At 42.5% G+C, this 21,944-nt stretch overlaps 1 protein-coding gene across 1 annotated transcript in view; it reads right to left on the minus strand.

The window, feature by feature from the left end:
- abtb2b (ankyrin repeat and BTB (POZ) domain containing 2b) overlaps positions 1–21,944 on the minus strand; it is a 43,252-nt gene that overhangs the window by 8,584 nt on the left and 12,724 nt on the right. Inside the window, exons 2-3 of the mRNA XM_070830132.1 lie at positions 7,883–8,032; positions 4,228–4,438 (exon numbers count right to left, since the gene is read on the minus strand). Coding sequence (XP_070686233.1) covers positions 4,228–4,438; positions 7,883–8,032 — 361 coding nt within the window. The remainder of the gene's footprint in view (positions 1–4,227; positions 4,439–7,882; positions 8,033–21,944) is intronic.

Here is a 21,944-nt window from a genome sequence, read left to right on the forward strand (position 1 = left end):
ACTGAGATCCCTGTAATGCCTCACTGTCTCACTTTAAGCAGCTACCTGTGGTTTACTATAGAGCAGCTCCCTCTGTACATCAGTGCCCTCTCTCATTCATCAGTCCTTCCTTAATAATCTATATGTTAACGTTGAGCTTCTCCATTTTACCTTCAATTCAATTCAATTAAATTCAATTCAATTTAAGAATTACCTTAAGACAGTGAATATCAGACTTTTTAATATCTTACACAGTATAACATGTACCTCAACTCAACACAAATTTAACAACAATGTATATACAAACTTTTTCATAACAAATATCAGTATCAACAATAAATACATTTTCAGGAAACTGGTTATTGAATCCAACTGTGGTTAGTAATGCAGATTTGATGATGAATAAAACCTGCAGTTTACCTTTAATGATGTCATTGCAGCCATTATAATTAATGGCTTAAAATAATGTCAATTATTATTTAAATCTCAGATTTTTGGGAACCTGCAGATACCTTGCTCTCCTGTCAGTTAACAAGCAGACAAGGGTCTGATGGGATAGAGGAGGAGCAGGAGGGGAATGCTAAATGGGTCTGATAGGCGCTTATAAGGAGGGGTTGAGTGCTTGGGAAACAGCTTGGAGGCAGGTGGGGTATGTCGAAATGAATACGGGGGTTGGGTGGCAGTTTGGAAGTAGTGCAGTGGGTGTGGAGTGATAAGAAAGTCATGTTTCTGAGGTGAGGAGTACTGGGCTTGGGAATCAATGTTACGCTTCTCTTAATGGGCTTCACTCAACACAAATTGAGCTCTGTGTGAGTCCGTTTGCTCCTGTGTGCATTCGTTCATGTGTCTGCATCTGTCTCTCTGAGTCCCACAAGGCATCCACCATACTACTTTACTGCATGCTTGCTTCCAGGCATGCACACGGCACCGGCACTAATCCAGAACTGTATCGGCTCCAAATAACCATATTGAGCTTTTTAACACTTAACACTCTTTGATCCATTGGAAAGATCTTCTCTGTCCCACACTTTATCAATCAGTATTGCACAGCCTGTGATTTAGTAAAAAAAAAAAAGCATAAATATCTCAGTCTCTGAATTATAACCACGTTACTGTTTTCCTATCATGACCAGAAATACTGGTTTTCAAATAAAATGTGGTTTTCAAATAAAATGGGGCTGCAGCTGTGGTTTTATAACAATTAACCTTTAATGCTGTACGAGTGTGTGTGCAGAGGACAAACACAAAAGTACGCATCAGCACAAATCAACTGATGCCATATGTGTGTACACACCTTTACTAGTGGACCACGACTGCAGACAGATGTCTGTACCATCACCCGCACAGCCTGGCTCCTGTCCCACAATTCATCGCTCCTTCTTTCCTCAGACTCTATTCTCTCTATCTGAGCTGCCCCCCCCCCACCCTCCCCCTACCATCTGACCCCTGTATTTGGGTTATGCCCCTCAGCCTGAAACACAAACTTCAGCTTGGTCTGAGAGCCAGTGCAACATCAAAGCTGAGCTGCCTGTTAACACTGAAACTAGATAGCGCTTCTGGCTAGCCTAGTGACCTGACATCTTAGGGCTACACACTGAGAACAGCGGGACGTAGGCACACACAGACATTCATACACACACAAACTCTCCCACTCATGTTCACACACATGCACGTGTAAATGTTAGCTCTGATTCATGGCTCCTCTCTCACCACCTGGCTAGCCGTAAAATGACAGTTGACTCAAATCGCGGTCAGGTGTGTTTTTACTCCAACCTGTCCGACATGAAAAGCAGGGACTTTTTATCCCCAGGAGGCAACATCACACATGCTATAAAGGTCCCATATGTCCTGCGTGTCCTATATCCTGAAGCCACTGTGACTGAGTTCATGTTGTAAGAAACTTCAATTAGGTCTTAAAGCAGACCCCATCATGTGCTGCAAAGGGTCAAGGTTAACCACTGATCTAGAGTCAGATTACTCTCATAAAGGCTCCACAAGGGTGGTTGTAACCATATCTGATGTATCTGTGGTTAAATGTAAGCTCCTTTGGCTACTTCTTATCACAATAACACATCTACCCATTAGTGCTCCCTTCCATCCGCTGAAGGAAGCAGAGAGTTTGGGGAGGTCTGTTCAGCAGAGTGCTTGGAAGTGCTTGTTCTTGGTAGAAACACTATTGATTCTACCATTAAATAGACTGGTTAATGGCTTGGTTAATAACTTTTGGAACTAATAAAAGCTGCATTTTTCTTTGCTGTGACTTCAAAAGTAGAAAAATAAGTAAAATAAGTAGACAAAGATATTGGGGTTTGACCCCCCCACGCTTAATGCAGTCTACTATATGTACTCCTATACAACTTCTCCAGTAACAACTACAACTAAGCACCAGGTTTGAAGGATCATAACAAAAAGGGCGTCTCTTGTATTCTTGAGGATTCTGCAATAAGGGTCTCGCCAACTTCCCTATAATATTTGATGATGTGGCCCACACAGATTTGGTGGTTTTGGGTTTCCACCAAAGATTTTTATAAAGCTTTCAATGGAGGGTGAGCCTCAGAGATTGAGAGGCCCGTTGAAGGAGCAAAGCCTGTATCATTACCAGACTCTCACATCTGTAATCACTACCAGGTTTGCACTGCTGCACTCTACCACCTGAGTCTGTCATGCATGCTAACACAGTCAGAGAGACACATGTAGGAAAACCAGTAGACTTCTGTTCCAAAGTATACATTATAACAGGATGCTAAATCATTTCATCCTGCACACATACAGCAGGCTGATATACGCCAAACATTAAAAACATCTGACGACTGGGAAGAAACTGCCAGAATAGGGAAAAGAGGGGTGTATATTTGCTGTTCGCTTCTCTTTGATGATAATGAGGAGCCCACCTTCGCTCGCCGGGTCGGCTCATTATTAAAGGTGTAGGAGCCAGCTGGCCCTGTGTGCATACACACATTTGCGTGTGTATACTTGAGTGTTTAGGTAAGAGAGGATGCAGATGTGGCTGATTACATCACAAAGACTTTCACATAACTATGCTCATCTCACAGATGCCCTCATCATAACCTAACAATCACCAACACGTGAAATTCCAGAGGTTAAAACATTAATTATGGAAAACAAAAACAAAAATTCAACAGTTTAATGGGAGTTGTATGCAATCTGTATGCTTTACAACTACCTTTACATAGGCCTCCATTAACACATAGTTACTCTCGGACACACGCACATGTACACGCCGAGCATTTTTTTCTGAGAGGCCAAACCACAGATGTGAGCAAAAGGCAGCAAATACTTTTCTCTCTCGCACACACACACACACACACACACACACACACACACACACACACACACACACACACACACACCTTATCTTAACTGACGCCGCCTAACTGTGGAATATCACCATGACTTAACTGTAAAGTCCTCTTAGCACATATGTAATGCAATCCTATGTGTTAACAGAAATTATCAGTTCGGAGGAAAAGAGACATGACTCAGTTCAGGGTAACGCCTTGCCTGCTAAATTATCAGATAAACTGCTAAAACAAATATTAGAGTAAAATATAAATGTGATGCGCTACGTTGCATTCAGGATCTCCAAATATTTTCAGCCACTTGTCTCAGGACTGTAAAAAAAAGACAAAAATTACCATAATTGTTCTACAAAGGCAACCCAATGAAGACCTGAACACAATTACAGACCATTAGCACCTCTTAAATCCCTTAAATGACTAGTCTTTGGCCTAATTTGTGCTCTAAAGGTGTAATTCACCCGTCTATCAGACAAGCATTAACACCTGGAGTCTCTTTCTCACCTGTAATTTACCTACAGAAAATTAACACTTCAATGACCAGAGTGTAACAGGATTAGAGATGGCTGAGAAAGAAAGGTGGTCTGTGAAAAGGCTCATGTGATAATTACCTATTTGAACCTAATTGTGAATTCTAAGGGTGGATGTTTGTTTATTTGAGTTTGTGTATTTGCAATGGTCTTTCTGTGATTCAGTGATTTCATCAACCTTATGAACCAAAGTAAACCCTTTCTAATTATAGATTTAATCAGGAAAACAAAACAAAATATAAAATGTCTGAAAGAAGAAGGAAGACTACAACAAAACTAATTTCCTGAGGGTGGATTCCAAGACCAAAATGCAAAAAAACGTCACTCTCTAGGATTAGCCTGTGATACACTTTGGAGAGCAAGTAAAATAAAACTGTAGTGCGATCATGCACAACTCCCACCTCTCTTTGCTAAGTGCCATGCGTGGGGGATCCAAGTTGGGATTCTCCATGGACTCCATTTGTGGGCAGCGCAGGAAGTAGTAAAGGGTGTGGAGGGCGTCTGGCGACCAGGACACGGGCTGCTGGGGACGGGCGTGACGGGCCGGGCTCAGTCCTGGGCGCACTGAGCTCAGGCGCTGCATGTGGTGCATTGCACGGGACACCAAGTCACCTGGAACAAAGGAAATAAAAGAGAGATCAGAGTTAGACTGTTTGTTAGATATTTGTTTTATTTAATACATGAAGCGTGTTTATTTCAGTTGCTCCAGTCTGTACTACAGTATCAAATCTAGCTGGAATGTGGTATGTAGGCCCTAAAAAGTAAAAATAAATAAATAAACTACATCAAAAGGTTCTGAGGATAGAGCCTGTGGAATCCTAATCCAGCTGGATTTCCTCTTTTCCAAAACCATTTATATTCAACCTTCCTTTACTCATTACTCTCCCTCCACGTCTCTGGTGGTATTTGCTATTAGCACTGTCATTATCAGTGAGCACAGCCAGACGGCCAGTCTAAATAGCCATTCATCTTTAATCACTGAAGGAGTTAATGGGCTAACAGACTGCTGATCACAAGCTCTAATGAACCGTTCAACTGTTTCTGTATTGATGTATTTCAATCACTGCACCCAGCTTGTGGGTGTCAGTCACACGATAAAAGCAAGGTTAAGAAGTGTGCTTATGTCTTGTAACAAATGTCTAAACTTGTCTTGACAACCACTTTGTGTGGTAACACTGTTGTGTTGAGATAAAGAATATTTATCTTATCAGATGATTCAAGTGGACAATCATGTGAGGTTGAATAAAGGACAATTCAGATTATTGTACAATATAATATATGAAATGCTATTAATTTAAACAAACAGACCCAAAAACAGGGTGTAGGGCTGAAAAGAGTAGAATTTCTAAATAACATCCTGCCGCTTGACCATGAGTGTCATAGTGGGAGTTTAGTGGGGAGACAAAACACCAGCAGTCACAGGGAGGGGATGTGGAGCGAGAGGCAGCCTGAGCGAGGGAGACCAGGCTGAACTTGGGATCGTGTAACGCTCATTTAGCATAATTACCCCTGGGTTAATTTCTAACCAGATTACTGTGAGTGGGACGCTGCCCGGGGGCCAAGGCTGGGAAGTACAGCACTGTGAGTGTGTATGTGTGTGTCTATATTAACGGGTTTGGGGTACTTCGAGGGGGGTGAGATTGAAGTGGCCCTCCCAAAACAGACCCCACTTAAAGCTGAAGGGCCTCCTTTGTGTTAACCACCACCAGCAGTCCCCCAGGACGTCTCCTAGGAATTCTTGCCTGAGATGGAGAGCCTCTTCCTGCCTTTCCAGCCCATATTGTGCCCCGAGGCTAAACTAAGCTCAAAGGGTCAGGGAGATATGAAATACTTCATTCTTAGATTACAACTTATATTGGTGCCCTTGTGGAACCTGTAAGTCAATAAACTATGACATGAGTGTGTTTGAAAACATATGGAGAAACTGTGTCCTCTTACGTCAAACTTGATGATAATGAAATGTTTTAAATGAGCAAATTAGTAGAAGATCTCGACTAAACTGCCCATCAATTCAATAAAAACATGTTTACACAAGTATTTATCTGGACTCTGTGTGACCCCAGATGGCTAACTGGCTTCACAGGCTTTAGCACAAAGCTCATTTTATTAGACTTAGTCCAATCCTGGTCTTTAATATTTCCTTTCGTTAACTGCATGGCCACATACTCATAGTTTCCCATAGCCGGTAAAGACCACCACAGCGCTGAAAACGAAACAGTCAAATGTGTCTGAAGACAACTTTCAGAGCTAGCCTATTGCTTACACTTTATTTCCAACAGTTTTGGACATTTAGCTGAAATGCCCAGTATCCTGCCACCCATTATCCATCATGTTTATGTATGCTGTGTGTTCTTGTCTCTGGCCAAGTCCAGTGTAGAGATCCAGCAGGATTGGACTGAGCAGCTTAGTACAGATGCTCCTGTGTCTGCCTGGTCTCTTGGGCTCAGATCACAGTGCCAAGCCCTCTGTGTTTTTGTTGTGTGTATGCATATCGGTGAACACATGCCCGTGTGTGTGTGTTTGTGGGCGTGAAAGAGTGTGAAGGATGCCAGCCCTGCCCAGAACAGCCCAGCTTCACACCACCAGAGAGATGTGGCACAAAGAGACCACTGAGCAAGCGAGAGAAAGAGTGTGTCTGTGTCTGAGAGTGTGTGTACACTTTCTTAATGCCTCACTAGCGTCGGTGGTGTATGAACGTCGCCTTGTGCTGGAGGAACAAATGGCAGAGTGTTAGCTCATTTGGAGAAGGAAACCTATCCAGGCTCTTACCAACATCCATCCATCCATCCTCCTCCTCCTCTCTCCATGTGCACCTCTCTACCTTTCCATCATTCCCCTGACACCCCCCCCCCACCCACCCACCTTCCACACATCTCAAGCCTTCTTTAGCCAAAATGTTCTCTATCCTTAAACTTAATATCCTACCTTTACAACCTCCATCTCTCCACTCCCCTTCTACTCCTGTGTTTTTCACACTTTTTAATGACCTGATTCCAGCTCTCCATCATCTGCCAACTCTGTCAGGGCCTCCAGTTTAAATAAACCACATGTACAGTAGAGTATAGTGTGACTGTGCGTGCATGCCTCTCTGTTTACCATCTATGTGCATGAAACATGGACATCCACAGCTCGCAATATCCATCCAATCATTTCAAATCGGATGGTTGGAGGTCCGCACCTCTCAGCAGATTTACACTTGTCCAGACTCAATCATTATATAAAGTCTTTTAATGTAGCACCCTTAATAACATAACACCATTGGAACTGAACACAGTGGTGTGATTGAAGCTTAAAATATCCAATAAACACACTACTATGTCCACAAACAAACATGAATAAAATATATCTGCTGCCCAAAAGTCAAACCAAAGTTTCTTTATATCTGTCTTAGCAGCAGTGCAACTATCCAGGGCAGATTGGAACTGGAGCCAGTGCTCCTTTTCCTCTGATAAAAAAGAGGAGGTCCAGGCTACAAGGCGTTCACATGAGAGTCTGAGAGTCTGCATTTTTTCCCCCATGCTGATTAACTTGACTTAGAGTACCATATAGTTCGTGATGCACACTGCTTAGCAAAACGGACCACCGACAGACGATATACAATCAGAAGAATTATCACATTACTCCACACAGCTCCAAGTGTAGATAAACTATTCCACTGCTTATTTTTAGAGCGATGCACATTAGTCAATAAGCCACAAGATGAAGTTCATCATATGACAGAAAGTGATTATAAAAGACGTTCGATTGTATCTGCTTGGCACTTGGCTGTCTGACACAACAGCCTTTTCCCGTACTGAATAGCGAACAGTATAGGAATACCACGGTGTGTTTAGAAAGTGTTTGGAATATGGTCAAGTATTTTAAAAAAGCATGACAACCATTTCTGGGAATGTTAACTTCTCTGTAATAACAAGAATGTTTTATAGCTTCATTGTTGTTCCTTCATGATTGTTAATTGAGCCGAGAGGAATTTAATAGATTTAACACCTAATGTGAAAAAAATCTGCTAATATAGATCCAGGACCACACACACTATTCTAGACTGCATGTACTCACTGAGTTCAGAGATGCTGCCCACACAGGTAGCCAGCAGTGACTGTTCCAGCGTCCTCAGCTCCAGCTGGGCATAGGCATCCTCCCTGCTGTCCACAGACGTCTGCTGGTTCTCTGTGTAGGGACTGAAATGGGCCGGGAGAGACAAAACACCTACAGAGACAAAAACAGAGAGAGAATGGCATTTATGATTAATATGGTTGGTTTGTGAGCAGTACAAACAGGTCTTCATAACCTCTGCAACCACCTATCCACACAAGAGAAGTGCCAAAACAATTGCTGGTGGTGTTTACATAGTGTATTTGTAATCCTGTTAACACGTAACCCACACTACTGAGGGCAAATAAACACACAAGGGAACGTGATCCCTGCTCTCATCACATTCAGGAAAATAAACAGAGCACACAGTGACATCAGGCTAATACAAAAAAACAGATACTGCATCAGACACACAGTAAGTAATATTAAGAAAAGCTGAAATCAATCTATTTAAATCATGAACATTATACAACATATGCAACAGATACTGCTTGATGCACACATGTCATATCTTCATATGTTTTGTAGAGGTCTGAAGATGTGAAATTAGGATGTTTACAGCAGATACATGAGTCAAAGCTGATATGACTACAGTATATATGGAGAATTCAGCAAGATAAAGCTCTGGTATGGGGTTCATACGTAGAATGTCATCAATCAACAGAGTGCTGACGGGGTCAAAGACCACCAGCAGCCCAGGACTCCAATAACGCTCACTCTGACCTTTTCTACACTGACACACCCACAGATGAAGAAACAAACAAATCTGTCTGCAAAAGATGGAGGATTTGCAATTTCTTACGTCTTCTCGATTTTCATAGAAAACAGCATCCTTCACCAAAACATACAGTACCCTTCCATTAAAGCCAGAGTATACTGTGACACTAAACTACTTTGACAACATCTCTAAGCAATCTGCACTGTTAAAAAAGTCTATTTTAACAAGTAGTTGTGTGAGCTAATGAGGTGAAAGTATTGCTTCTAATACACTAAAATAATACAGTTTAATGGTTGATTGGCACTATTGAACCAAATTCAAATGTTTTTTCCTGCAGAGTACTCCATCTACTGTTATAGCGTGTGTCGTAACTAGGGTCAATCTAGGACACGAGTGGTATTTCCTTTTCGAATGGATCCTCTGGTGACCCAGTGAGCCCAGACCCAGCCATTTCTGACAAACTGGATGTGTTATGGAGAGGAGAACATATGGAAAGGACCATTTTTTAATACAAGTCAATTTAAAATTAAATAAATGAATAAATCTGTCAAAGCAGTATCACTTCACCTCTCTTCATAAATCAGATAACAGACAAATTATGATATGTAACGGTTCAGCACCAGGTTCCCTCTTTTATTCTACATGACAGCCGGTTGTCAGACTAATTGCTGTTGAGGAGATAACATCACTCTTAAGTAACCCGAAGATGTCATCCTGTTCTTTCACTGCCGTAACCTCTCATGTGATTGTTGTTTTCCAGCTAAAATGGATAAATGTTGTGACAAGTGAAGGTGAGAACACAGACTGCTGTTTCTACCTCGTAGTATCTCTGCTGGCTGTTAGTGCACCTTTGTTAGCTTCGTCTGGAGCAATACGTGGTTGTGTGAGAACCAGAGTGTGTACTACTGTGCAGTTAGTTGTTCTGGGTGAGCACGGTTAGCTGCCCAAAGCTTAACCTTTATTTTGGCCTCAGAACCAGAGGTGAGCTCTCTGCCAAGCCAGAGGAAATGAGTGGGAGATGGCTGGGGATAGAAAAGAAAAGTGGAAAGGGGAAAGATGATCGGTGCAGGTTTGTGATTTATTTACAAAGCCTGAGGGGAAAAAAAACTCCTTATCTCACCCCCCCCGCCCCATACACTCACAACAGGGAAAAGGTGGGCTACCATCCCTAAAATGACATTCCCATGTGCAAGCAGTGTCCTTTCATTGGATGTTTTATAGAAAGGCTGATGGTGTGAGAAAAAAAAATCCCATCATCTTACTGTGAAGTCCTCTTCTCAGCACCCTGTCACACAAGTAGAAATTGGACTTTAAAAAAAACTGAGCAAACTGAATCTAGGAGGACAAAGGACAGAACATTTTAAAGCCAGTGGTTAAAGCAATAAACCTTTTCACAGGATGGACTTGTCTTGCCTGCAAACATCATTCTTGGTGCTTACAGTAAACATGTACTGTGCCCAGAGCTGGAACAGATTTCCAGGAGCTACAAGACTTTGACTACCTTTAAATTCAAGTTAAAAACATTTATATTCTCCACTGCTCTTGAATCTTCAACATTGTTTTTGTTTTTCTGACTGTCAGGATTTGTTCACTTTACACTGCAGGGGTTTATTTCACACACCACACTGCTGCACATACAGATTGCTTTGTCACAACACTAGAAATCACAGCCTGATTTGCATCGTGGTGTCAACTGTGTATGGACACAAGCACTCAAATGGAAAGGTAATTATAGGTAATAGGTAATTATAGGTCTCTCTCTCTCTCTCTCTCTCTCTCTCTCTCTCTCTCTCTCTCTCTCTCTCCCTCTCTCCCTCTCTCTCTCTCTCTCTCTCTCGTACTTTCTCTGCACCATCTGACTTGTATAATATGTGCTGACTCCCCGTTCCAACACAATGGAAATGGCTGCCTCTAGCAGAGTACCACTGCTACAAAGAACATGCACGTCAGACAACTACACCGTACACAAGCTCAAACGCATCCCTGTTCACTCACACAAGCACAAACATACTCATCCACTCACATCTGTGCATATTATGTTTGCACGTCTTTGATGTACCACTCCAGGTATTTGGTAATTATGATAACAGCTTTGCTTTTGCAGCTTGTTCAACACTCCTTGAAATGACACCGAGCACACATAAATGTGGGTGAAGCATCTGAAGCGCAGACTGTATCTGAAGCTGTAACAGTTTTACAAGACCATGTGTGGATCTCTTCTTCCCTTATTGTTCTCCTGAAGACCTTGGAGTATCTTTACACAGAAAAACATAAAGGAATGTTTCTCAAACTTTTGTGCTAACGTTCTTGTGTTCTGCAGGCTCCCCTAAAAGCCTCACTGTGTACACATTAACATAATTTATGGCCACCATAACTGCAGCAGCCTCCTTGACAGAGTAGTAGGTGTTACTGCATGTGACATGTGATGTGAATATCTCTTTCAGAAAAGTCTTGGTTCCATCTTATGTCAGAGAGACTCGCACCTCTTGTGAAGCAAGAGCCATTTTGCGAGATTTCGTCTCATCAGTGTGTCCACAGGTGTGCACAAGAATGTGTGTCCATGAGCAATGGTGTGCAAATCAACATAATTATTCTGACTCGCTGGAGTGTGAGTCACCAAGCACGTCACATTGACGTTATTCCAGTCTTCAAACTACCTATTTGCATAAGATATATTAAAAAAAAATTAAACCTAATAATGCCCAGAGGACTAATTAAACCAGTGTAATATATCTGTCTAAAAAGAAGCAACTGTTACCACTTGTATTAAAATTAGCCAGCCAAGAAATATTTTGGAGAAGAATAGATAGCTCACAGACAGCATTAAAACACCAAACAGGCACTGATTTGATGTAGCGTGAAGCCTCTTGTTATTACTGTTAGAGAATAATCTTTGGCCTATATTTAGCATGCTTAAAATAGACATGCCTTGAGCAGAAGCAACATCTTTTGGACATTTTAATATAGTTTCAATTGATTCTGCCATATTCTTTCAAAGCTGTGGCAAATATTCGCACACCACCGCACTCTCAGCAGTTCTCACAGTCCCACCCCGTTGCTTGCCTCACCGCTGAACCCCAGCCTGCGTCATTTGGGCCTGATGTAGGTCCGCAAGCCAACCAGGGCCTGTCCCCACCACCACCACTAATATCATGAGTACCAGCAGCCCCGGCACTACATGCATCAATTTTTTTTCTAGCGCTTAGAGAGGATGAGGGTAAGACACGGAGGAGGGGATGAGAGTAGACGCCGAGAGGAGGAGAGGGCCTGTGGGTTGTAGCTTTGGTGGAAGACGAATGAGTCATGCAGAGGAGGGATATAACTGAGGAGGGGCTGGGGGGGGCAGGAATATCTGACACTGTGAAAAGGGTGAGGCAGGGGAAGACAAGTGGCACAAGGGATTCATTCTTATGCGGTCATTATGGTTCCATTTCTGAGGTTGACCCTGCAAATGTCATGTGGGAATCCCAGCTACAAATCACAGCTGAAACTTACCACAAAGTCTATGGCAGTCCCCGGCCCATCCAAACTATCTCTCAAAACCAGTACAGCTCCTCCTAGCTCAGCCAGCCATCACTCACAATGATGGTGGACACACTGCCATAACAAGGTCAGAAATTTTCCAACAACTACTTTTTGTTGTGCTGAATGTTTTTTAAACTTTTCCCAGCCTGCCTGTCGCTCTCAATTAGGTGATTTTATGAGTCCCATCACATTAATGATATAGCTGTCAAATCAAATTTCAACATTCAAGTTTCAATCTTTGAACTGCGCCCTGCTAATAAAATGTGCCAGCAAACACTGAGTTAGAGCTGATGGAGCTGAACACATCACTGTCTTGTCCCACATGCCTTCACGCTTATTCTATTGTTGCTCTTGTGATATCTCATGTTATCTCCCAATGTCAAGATTTGTCTATTTGACTATAAGTTTGTGTTTTTTGCACACAAGCTTGGTAGCAGCATTAAGACAGAGTTTGGAGGACATTATTGCTCATATCTAATTCTTCAGCAAATATTTGGAAGATATTTGGGTTTCGCCTTCAATGACAGGGCAGAAAAAAAGTAGCTGTAAATTCCCAGACAATGGCAAAACTGCACACTGTGAATAAACTTTGGATGGAATTTCCTATTTTGAATCTGTTTATAACACTTTCACGAGTAAATAGACGTTCTAATCATTCAAACTCTCTAATCATTAACATTTTACTGCTTATTTCTCTGCAAAGGAAATTCATTCAGGTCTGTTTAGTCACTTCGTGTTTGACATAATTGGTTGAAAATGGCAGACACACTTAACAGGGCTAGAGAAAGCTGAACAAATGATTTTGCAACAAGATAGTCTAAACAATTTTCTATTAAAGGAATTCAAACCTTAAAAATTTCTTTGTGTGTTGCCATATTCTTTCACAGTTCTCAACCCTGATAAAAGTGCATTCTTGGACCATAATTGGTCTGTGTGTGCCGATTTGTTTTGTCTACTGTAGAGTGTGTGTGTGTGTGTGTGTGTGAAAGAAAGAAGGACGTGATCAGCTTTGCTCCTGCTGTATGTTCTCAGTAAGCTGACAGAAAAGCTTAAGACTCTGGAGGGTCTGTGCAACTCTGCGCGCGCACACAAACACAACCGTGAACACCTGCCTTTCCTCCTCTAACAGCCTCTTCATTCATTACAGGGTGGATGGATCAGAGAGTCAAGGAAAGGGGGCTTCAAAGACACTTCCCCTGCCCAGAAAGGAGCTCTGATTCTGGGCCAGGGGGCTACACGCTAGTCCCTGTGTGGAGGCTGGAGGGTGGACAGCCACACAATAGTACAGTGTTTGACAGGGTTGTTATTGGGTGTGTATCACCCCCACAGTATCCTGATCTTCTCTGTCTTTCAGAGAGTGTGTCGTTCCCACAACAAAGACACACACATGCTTGTGCTTCATTTCATGTCGGTGGAATCCATAAGCCAGATGTGATCCTTCACTCACAGGCCTGGTCTCTTGTTTTCCACACTTAAGGGCTCAAAAACACCTGTTTTTCACACATCCAAATTCACCCACACACCACAGTCTTCTCACAGTTTGTACAGATTGTGTGCCACACACAGGTCTTTAGTTGGAGGCACTGAGTGCCATTTATGAGAGGAAAAATGGTGAGAATTAACTTTATTGCATATCTCTCTGTAGATCCAAGGGAACAAGGTTTGTTCTGCTACACTAACTGCAAAGTGTCAGCATACAGGGTTAAAAATATCCATGTGTTTGCTTGCTCTGGCGGACCCTCATCACGTTCCTTATCTAAACAGAATCCAAGTGGGACAGAGGGCCATTTAGAAAGTGGTCTATTAGTATTTGGGCTAAAAATACCCATTCATTCGACAAGTTAGCATATAAGCACAAGCATATAAATACAAACTCACTGTGACAGAGAAGCATTCATAAGCTGAAGCTGCTCCTGTACACTTGACTGGAGTATTCGCATGAGCAATTTGAGATGTTTCTGATTTAAAAGACATTGAAGTTACTGATCTCACACACACACACACACACGCCTGCCAGAGCGTGATGAATCACAGGCCATGATGGACAAGTGAAGTGGGGTCTGGCTGATGTCCCCTGACACCTCTGGTGACCCCCGACTGCAAGGGTTCACAGGTCAGAGGTGGCGCTCAGCTGGGGCTAAAAGAGGAAGTAGCGCTTATCAGCTGTGTAAAAGGGGGTTTCCATAAGTCACTGAGTGAGAACACCCACACACATCATTAATCACTGCGAGACACAAACTAGGATGGCAAGAGGGGAAAGTTCCTATATTTGGTGAATGTGATTGAATCACATGTAGGGTTAAAAAGGATTTCATGTGCCTGATCTGCCTGCTGTTCTCAAACTGTTGCTGTTATCCAGCATTAAGCTTTTGGCGTGTAAAGATGTTTTCTAGGAAGTGAAAACCACAAAGAAGGTTAAAATTGAGATTTGGAAGTTTAAAACAAAGATTTGAATGTGTGGAATTTGGTTTGGGCTGAAAATAAGATTTTTGGATCTGTTAAAAGTTTGTCTGAAATCCCAGTGTGCAAAGCCACAAAGACTCGATAAATACAAAGGTGTTACTACACCAACGCTAAAGCTAAACCTTGTGGTCTGCTCTAATGGAAAATCCAGGAAGATGGATAAAACATCTAGTATCCCTTGAAATGATCTTGAGTAACTCTGAGATGCTCAAACTCAGAACAAGTGATTCACAGAGCAGATATGTATCCCATAGCTGATTTCAGCTGGATTTTAAGTGGTCCTCACAGTGCAACGATGTAACTGAAGTGCTGTAAATGTGGTCTGCTTCAACATACCTACCACCACCCCCAACAAACACACGCACACAAACGAATTAGGAGTGGTCGGATTCAAAATGGCTTTGGTTTCCCACAACCCTGACAAATATCGCCATAAGCTCCTCTGCACAACTAACCGTAATCCTAAACATGACTTCAGCTTTCTTCCCCTTTATCTTCTCCCCTCCTTAACTCTCCCTCTTTTTCTCTCTAACTGTGGTGCCTGTGGCTATCTAGTCTCATTCAATATTCCCCGTTTCCATATGTGAGGCCACTTCACATAGTGTGCAGGAAAGGGACGGTATAGCTCCATTATTGGACGACTAGGTTTTATAGGTTTCACTGGCTTACTCTACAGCACTGGGGCTGGAAATACATTATACTGTATAAGGAGCCTGGTTTTGTTTTCCCTACAACAGTGGAAGACGGATATGACACACACTGCAATAACACATCCACATAAACATCTAACCTCACGCCCGCCCCCTCATAATCAAATGCACTTCAACTATTGAGATGATGTCACCATCCAAAATACTGCCAGGAGGTGAAGTGTTTGACAAACAAAACCACAGGAAAAAGACGAGAAGGCAAAATATAATGGTGGCAATACATGCACTTTGGTTTAGAGAACAATTCTCATCAGTGTCATTTATAAAAGTGAACTGCTCCATCAGCTCACTATGACCACAGTGGTAAATACTGGTCCTTATTGGCTGGAACAGATCAAGGGGTGGCTGCTTTATGTGCCCATTTTAAAACGAAGCCTCCCTTTTAAGAACAAACTGCCCTCTATTCAGTTCTGACAAATAACATTATGTGTAGCAGGCTGGGCAAAGAGGCACAAGTGTGCATGTGAGTGTGTGTTTGCACTAATTGCTCCCATTCTGTCTGTGTGATCAGCTCATTTTCTCTCAGCTGGACCCTCTAGAGAGCGAGAACAGAGAGCCAGTCAGTTTGGATGGCAGACAAGACGCGCATTGAGAAAAGGCACACAGTACTGAAGACTGAGTTGGAGGTTAATATTATTTTCAGGAGAGGAAACTCCAGGAAAGTTAAGGTTTCACTTGCCTGTACCCTGTGTGAACCCCTTACTTTGTGAACCAGATGCCTGAAAACACTTCTGACTTTTTGTGAATGCGTGCTATGATGGATCTTTGAAGGCACTTAACCACCCAATAAACATGAACTCCATTTGGCGGCAGCCAAATGCTCCGTCCTTTCTGTATGAAATTAAATAGTTTCAGCCCTGAACTTATAAACCGTGTTTCTCAAGTTCATAACAAATACTCAAATAGGGAAGTTAATTAACAACTAAAACTGTGCAAACACTAAACATATATGAATCCTGAGCAGAGTGCAAGGTTTGAAAGTGTCCAGTGACACAAGTAAAGGTTCCAAATGTTTTGAGCTGACAGGACAAATTCACTAGATTTGAGCGAGGAGTGAGAGTTTCATTTACTCACCACTGTCACACAGTTGCATGCTCTTTAGTCAGTTTGGATCCCTTACATGCCAACTTAACGTGACTCATCATCTTTTCAGTTTCTCAGACAGACTTGGCTTGCAGATTGGTGACAGCCTGCATTTGTTTCATGCTTGCTCATTAGTTTAGTCATTGATAAACTTTCACAGCATAACACCTTTAAAATGAACATTAAGATAAAGATGGAAATAACCTCAGCATTAGAGACCTCTGTGTCGCTGTGTCGCACACAGACGCATGTTGCACAGTTCCATTATCACTTCAACCTCTGTAGGAACAGCATCCATAAAAAGCACATTATATGACTCACCATTGACCTATTAAATTCAACTGCTAACTCTATTTCTAGCTCTCATTCCACCTCTTTCTCTCCTCCCTAATACTTCTGTTACACACTAGATTGAGTGTTCACACATTCGCGCGGACATTAATTAACCCTATCAGAGTGCTGTGCTGTGCCTTTCCCACCAGAGTGGCCTCCACAGCCAGTCAGGTACTTCAATTTCAAAAGCTCAAGGAGATAAATTAACATCACCACATCCTTCCCAACTTCTATGTTCAGATATAAACTGTTCCTGCTGCAGCATGGTTCTCACAGTCCAACAAGCGGTTTTGTAGAGGGACTTAGGAGTTTGACGTTTCAAAGAGCTGGATCCAAATTCCCCCTTGTAAATCTAAAGCAGCTTTCTGCTGATTAACATTCCGTGTTGGGCTGGGTAGAGAGCAAAATCATGACGCAGAACGGAGTGAGTCAAATGGGAAAAAAACATGGGTGAAGGGTGGTGGTGGATGGATTACGATTAGGACTGGAGGATCTCTCGCTCTTTCAATCACTCCATTCCTCCTTTCTCCTACTCTCTATCTCTCACACTAAATTTTTGGACGGAGTTTCGCAGCAGAGTGGAAAGGACACTCAGGAAAGGAAAGGCAAACCACTATCTGGGCAGCCACCGATTATTGTTCACTCACACAGACATACAAGTGTGTTGTACAGTGTGTGTGTGTGTGTGTGTGTGTGTGGGTGGCCTATACTTACATCAGCAACAGACAGTAATAGGATAAGTACCACAACTTTAAAATACTCCATTGTGAGTAAAAATACTCTTAAGTAAATGTACATAAAATGCACTTAAAGTATCAAACACAAGAGTGCTCATTACACAGCCTGGCCTCTGTCAGTGTTGTGTTCTGGCATATTATACTATCATCACTGATGATAAATGTGTAGCATTGTGCTGTTGGTCAAGGTGGAGCTCATGACTTTACTATATTGCTGGGTAGCTTTATAACAATGAATTATACGTTACAGATGATTATATGTTTTGAATGTAACATCTTGATCTTCAAAGAAAAGACAGCTGTATAAATATAAATAAATGTAGTGGAGTAAAAAGTACAATATCTTTTTTTGAAATTGATGAGCGGAGTATTTAATTAAATAAATGGAAGTACTCAAACACAGTGCAGGCACATTCAAACTGAACTTCTTGACTAAATGCACTAACTTACCTTCCATTACTGGCTGACGACATCTTAATTTAAGTGATTAAAACCTGCACAGTCAGCTGAATAAACAAGGGAGGCTACATTTTCTTCTATGGACAGAAAACTATGCGTAGAGCATTGTTGCATTAACCTTCTTACTACCACCACAGTCCAATTAAGCTTGCATTAAGAAAGAACAACCACCCACAGACTCATTACATCCCATCATAGCCTGCCATGGACAAGATGAATAGAGAGGATGAGAATGCATTATTTCATGGGCATCACAACTCAGCAGCATTTTACAGACAGTGAACCGCACAGAGCTTTGTTCAAAAGGCCCACAGTTCTTTTGTCTGCAGTAACGAGTAGGGCTGGTCCATTACATCGGCCTGACTCCACTGTTGTCCGTGCCATTGTGCCACAACAACTGTCCTCACTGTGAGAGACAGAGGAGAGGTTCGATGCAGGGAGGGGATGCATATCGGCTGTAACACTGAATGGTTAGAGTAGGCTGAGCACCTCGTACAATTCAGGAAATCAATGCCACTGTTGGAACATGTGTAAGAGTGACAAACTTGCCATAAATCAATGGACCACCCAATCTCAGACACACATGATGACAGTCTGATAATGTGCCCGGTGCGGTCTGACCACACAGATTTTAGCACAGAATTAAATAATGGTATGCACCAGCAAACACTGAGGTGTCATCAAAAGCACAAATCATGTGTCTGTGTGTCAGTCATGCAGATGGCGGCAGAGCACAGATAGCAGCTCTAAATATTCTGTGTGTGTGTGTGTGTGTGTGTGTGACCTGGGTGTGTTAGGGACCTGCAGGGCGTGTCAGGATGTCCACCTCTTGCAGGAGGCAATAAACTACCTTTAACCAGATCAGTCACCTCATTCAGCTGGCTGTATGACCCATCTGACACCCGAAGGAGTTTACAGCTCGCCCCTGACCCTCACACACACCCTGTGCACACCCCTCACATGCACACTGAACACAGAGGGAGTGTCCACACCTCAAAAGGAGCCTCCTAAAAAGGGCCATCCTCTTATGCAGCTATGTCACCTTTGACCTGCAAATCTATACACCAACAAAGAAACACTCACACTCATGCCACCCTCCTCTATGTCCACGAGATAACGAGTGCCCATGGGGTGGTCAGTTAAACAAAGCCTCACTGTGTCCAGGTCATCATTACACAAGTACACACACAAAAAACTACAGTACAAAGGCCCTGGACCTGTGGGTCGGGTCCTCTCTTAAGCATCACAAAATGAATAGAAAAGGGGTTGCAATATAATGATAACAAGACAAAATTGTTTTTATATTTTTCCACCTTTTCTCCATTCTTTGTTTTCCTCTGACTAATCTTTTCTGCTTTCCTTTTCTCAAAAAAATGCTCAAAATGAAACAATGTGAGAATAGTCACTCTTTTGAGTACTGCAGTACACAAAACAGACACACACACACTCCCGGAGAAGAATGTTCCTCAAAGACACGAAATCATTTATGTTGTCTTTCTGCGCTCAGACCGATAAAAAGAATCACTCCTTCCTCTTCCTATGGAAAAGATGATTGTGTTTATGTGACCGTCACTGTACTTGCTTGGACGCTTTGCGCTAGAGAGGAAGCTAATTAGCAAAAAATAAACCACTATGAGTGAAAGAAATGATGAATTTAAACAACAGAAGACACAAAATAAAAAAAAGTGCAAACCTGTGTACATGTGTCCGATTATGAGTTTGTGTGTGTTCTCTTAGCCGCCTGGCTAAGCTCAGGGTATAAAATGGCCACATTTGATGTTCTGCCCTTCAACTTAGGTGAAAAAAGAAATGTCTTCCATCCTCCTGAGTCATCACTACTGTAGTATTGTCATTCAAACACAAAGCAAACAGTACAATACAAAAAAACCTCACATCCAATGTGATGAGTGTTTGCTGCTTCTTCTCTGCAGGGGGCACATGTACACACATTCCTAAGCGCAAGCATGGCAGCAGCACAAATAAAGTTGTGGGAGGTGAGGAGCGCGCGTGTGTGTGTGTGTGTGTGTATATGGACAAGGGGTGGTGTTTGTTGCTGTGTGTGTTCCCAGCTGTTACCTCTGCAGGTGCTACAGGCAAGCTTGACTCAGTGTGTGTCATTGAAATACTTTATAAGGTCATCTCAACAACTTCAGACAGGTTTAATCTGCATTGTAATGTGTCTGCCTATGTGTGTTTGTGGCCCTCAGTATGTATTTATGCATGAGTGTGTGTGTGCCTGTGTGTTATGCAGGTCATAAGAGACTACTGTTCTAGAGGTCCCTGTGGACCACCCACTGAAGCCCTCTCCTCTAAGCAGCAGATGGAAAAAGAAGGAGAGATATCACCTCAAGAGAGGCTTTTGTATGTCTCAGTCTCCTCCATATTTCTTCTAACTATAAAACCAGAGCACTTTAACAAACACAGCACTTTAACAAGTACAAGCAATGTCAAAGCCAAAGGCCATTTGCCTTTTAACTGCTTAGGAAGCAGGGCAATTCTCATGAATATGTGTGTGTGTGTGTTAATGTATTTCTTCTTAAGTATCATAGAAGACCCGGTCAATTCATTTCAACTGATGTTCCCACAATGCTTCCCAAGCCACAATGGCTAAATAATGGCCAACAGACTTTAAAACCTTCCTATCCCACAAACACGCAGAAACTCACAACCTGGCACAGACACATGAATTTTAGACTGGCCACACAGTATAATACCAACTGCACCCCTTACAGAAATTTATAAAAACTAGCTTGGCAGGAAGCAATCGATAAATCAACACACACACACATCGTGAGTGAGACTGTTTCTTGCTAGAATGTGAGCAAAATCATGAAATGAGAGAAAATGAAAACGTTTCCAAATTGTTGTATGGTCGACCCACTCAGAGTAGTAATATGTGCTGAGTGTCAGGCTCTAACCACCATGGGTATTGTTAGTAAATCATGACTAGTGAGAGGTGCTAGCCACATCCTGGCCACACACACTAAAACACACAAACCCCTCTACCCTTCCCAGAGAGACCAGACTTCCCAGTAGGACCCTTTAAGGGAATGGTGTGCATGGGTGTGTGAATGTTTTAGAGGAATGTTTGTGTGTAACACATTGGGGGTAGAGGACTATTCTTGCACATGCTCTCACAGCTCCTGTGCAAACAGCACACTGAGTGACAAATCTGTTTTCATTCTCCTTTTCCCACTGTAGGGTCTGTCTGGGTGTGATGATGACGGCTGTGTGCGGGTCCTGCCGATCTTCATAGACAACCCCCTCCTTCATTTGTGTCATATCTGACAGGTTTTCACTCGACAAAATCTCTCTTTTCTGCCCAGTCCTTCAAATTTTTTTATTCTTGCTACAACTTTTTAGCTCTTGTGCCTCCTGTCCCATTCCAACATAAACAGCAGCCCCTGCTTTGCCCGCTCGGGAAACCCCATGACCACAAATGGCTAGACAGACAGAAGGAGAGGCTCATAAGATATTTCATTCAACTGCTTGCCAAGTGTTCAGAGTTGGGGTTTGGACAACCCAAAGCCTTGAGCTAGGAACACACACACACACACACACACACACACACACACACACACACACACACACACACACACACACACACATTGTTTCCCCACCCTGAGACAACTCCCATTCTCCAATTTCAGCATGTGAAGTCTCAGAGGGCCTTAAAAAACTGCAGAGTGATAATTAACTGAGTTTTACCTTTTGCCCCCAGAGAGAAACATGGGAAGAAAATAACTCATACGATAAAGAAGATGGGAAGGGTCTGGGGAGAGTTTGTGTAAAGATGCGATTCTGCATGAGGACAGTGATGGTATTTCAAGAAACAAATGGAAAAAAGAAGGACACTTCTTAAGTCCCCTGCCAAAGGCCCAAACCCAGCAGCCATCCTCCTAATAATTTGATGGTAAGAGATAACTGCACATATTTAAAATCAAGCTTTGACCCCCTGGTGTGCATGTGTGCACACCTGTGTGTATACAGTATAATGA

The sequence above is a fragment of the Pempheris klunzingeri genome, chromosome 5, assembly GCF_042242105.1.
Source record: "Pempheris klunzingeri isolate RE-2024b chromosome 5, fPemKlu1.hap1, whole genome shotgun sequence".
Lineage (NCBI taxonomy): Eukaryota > Metazoa > Chordata > Actinopteri > Acropomatiformes > Pempheridae > Pempheris > Pempheris klunzingeri.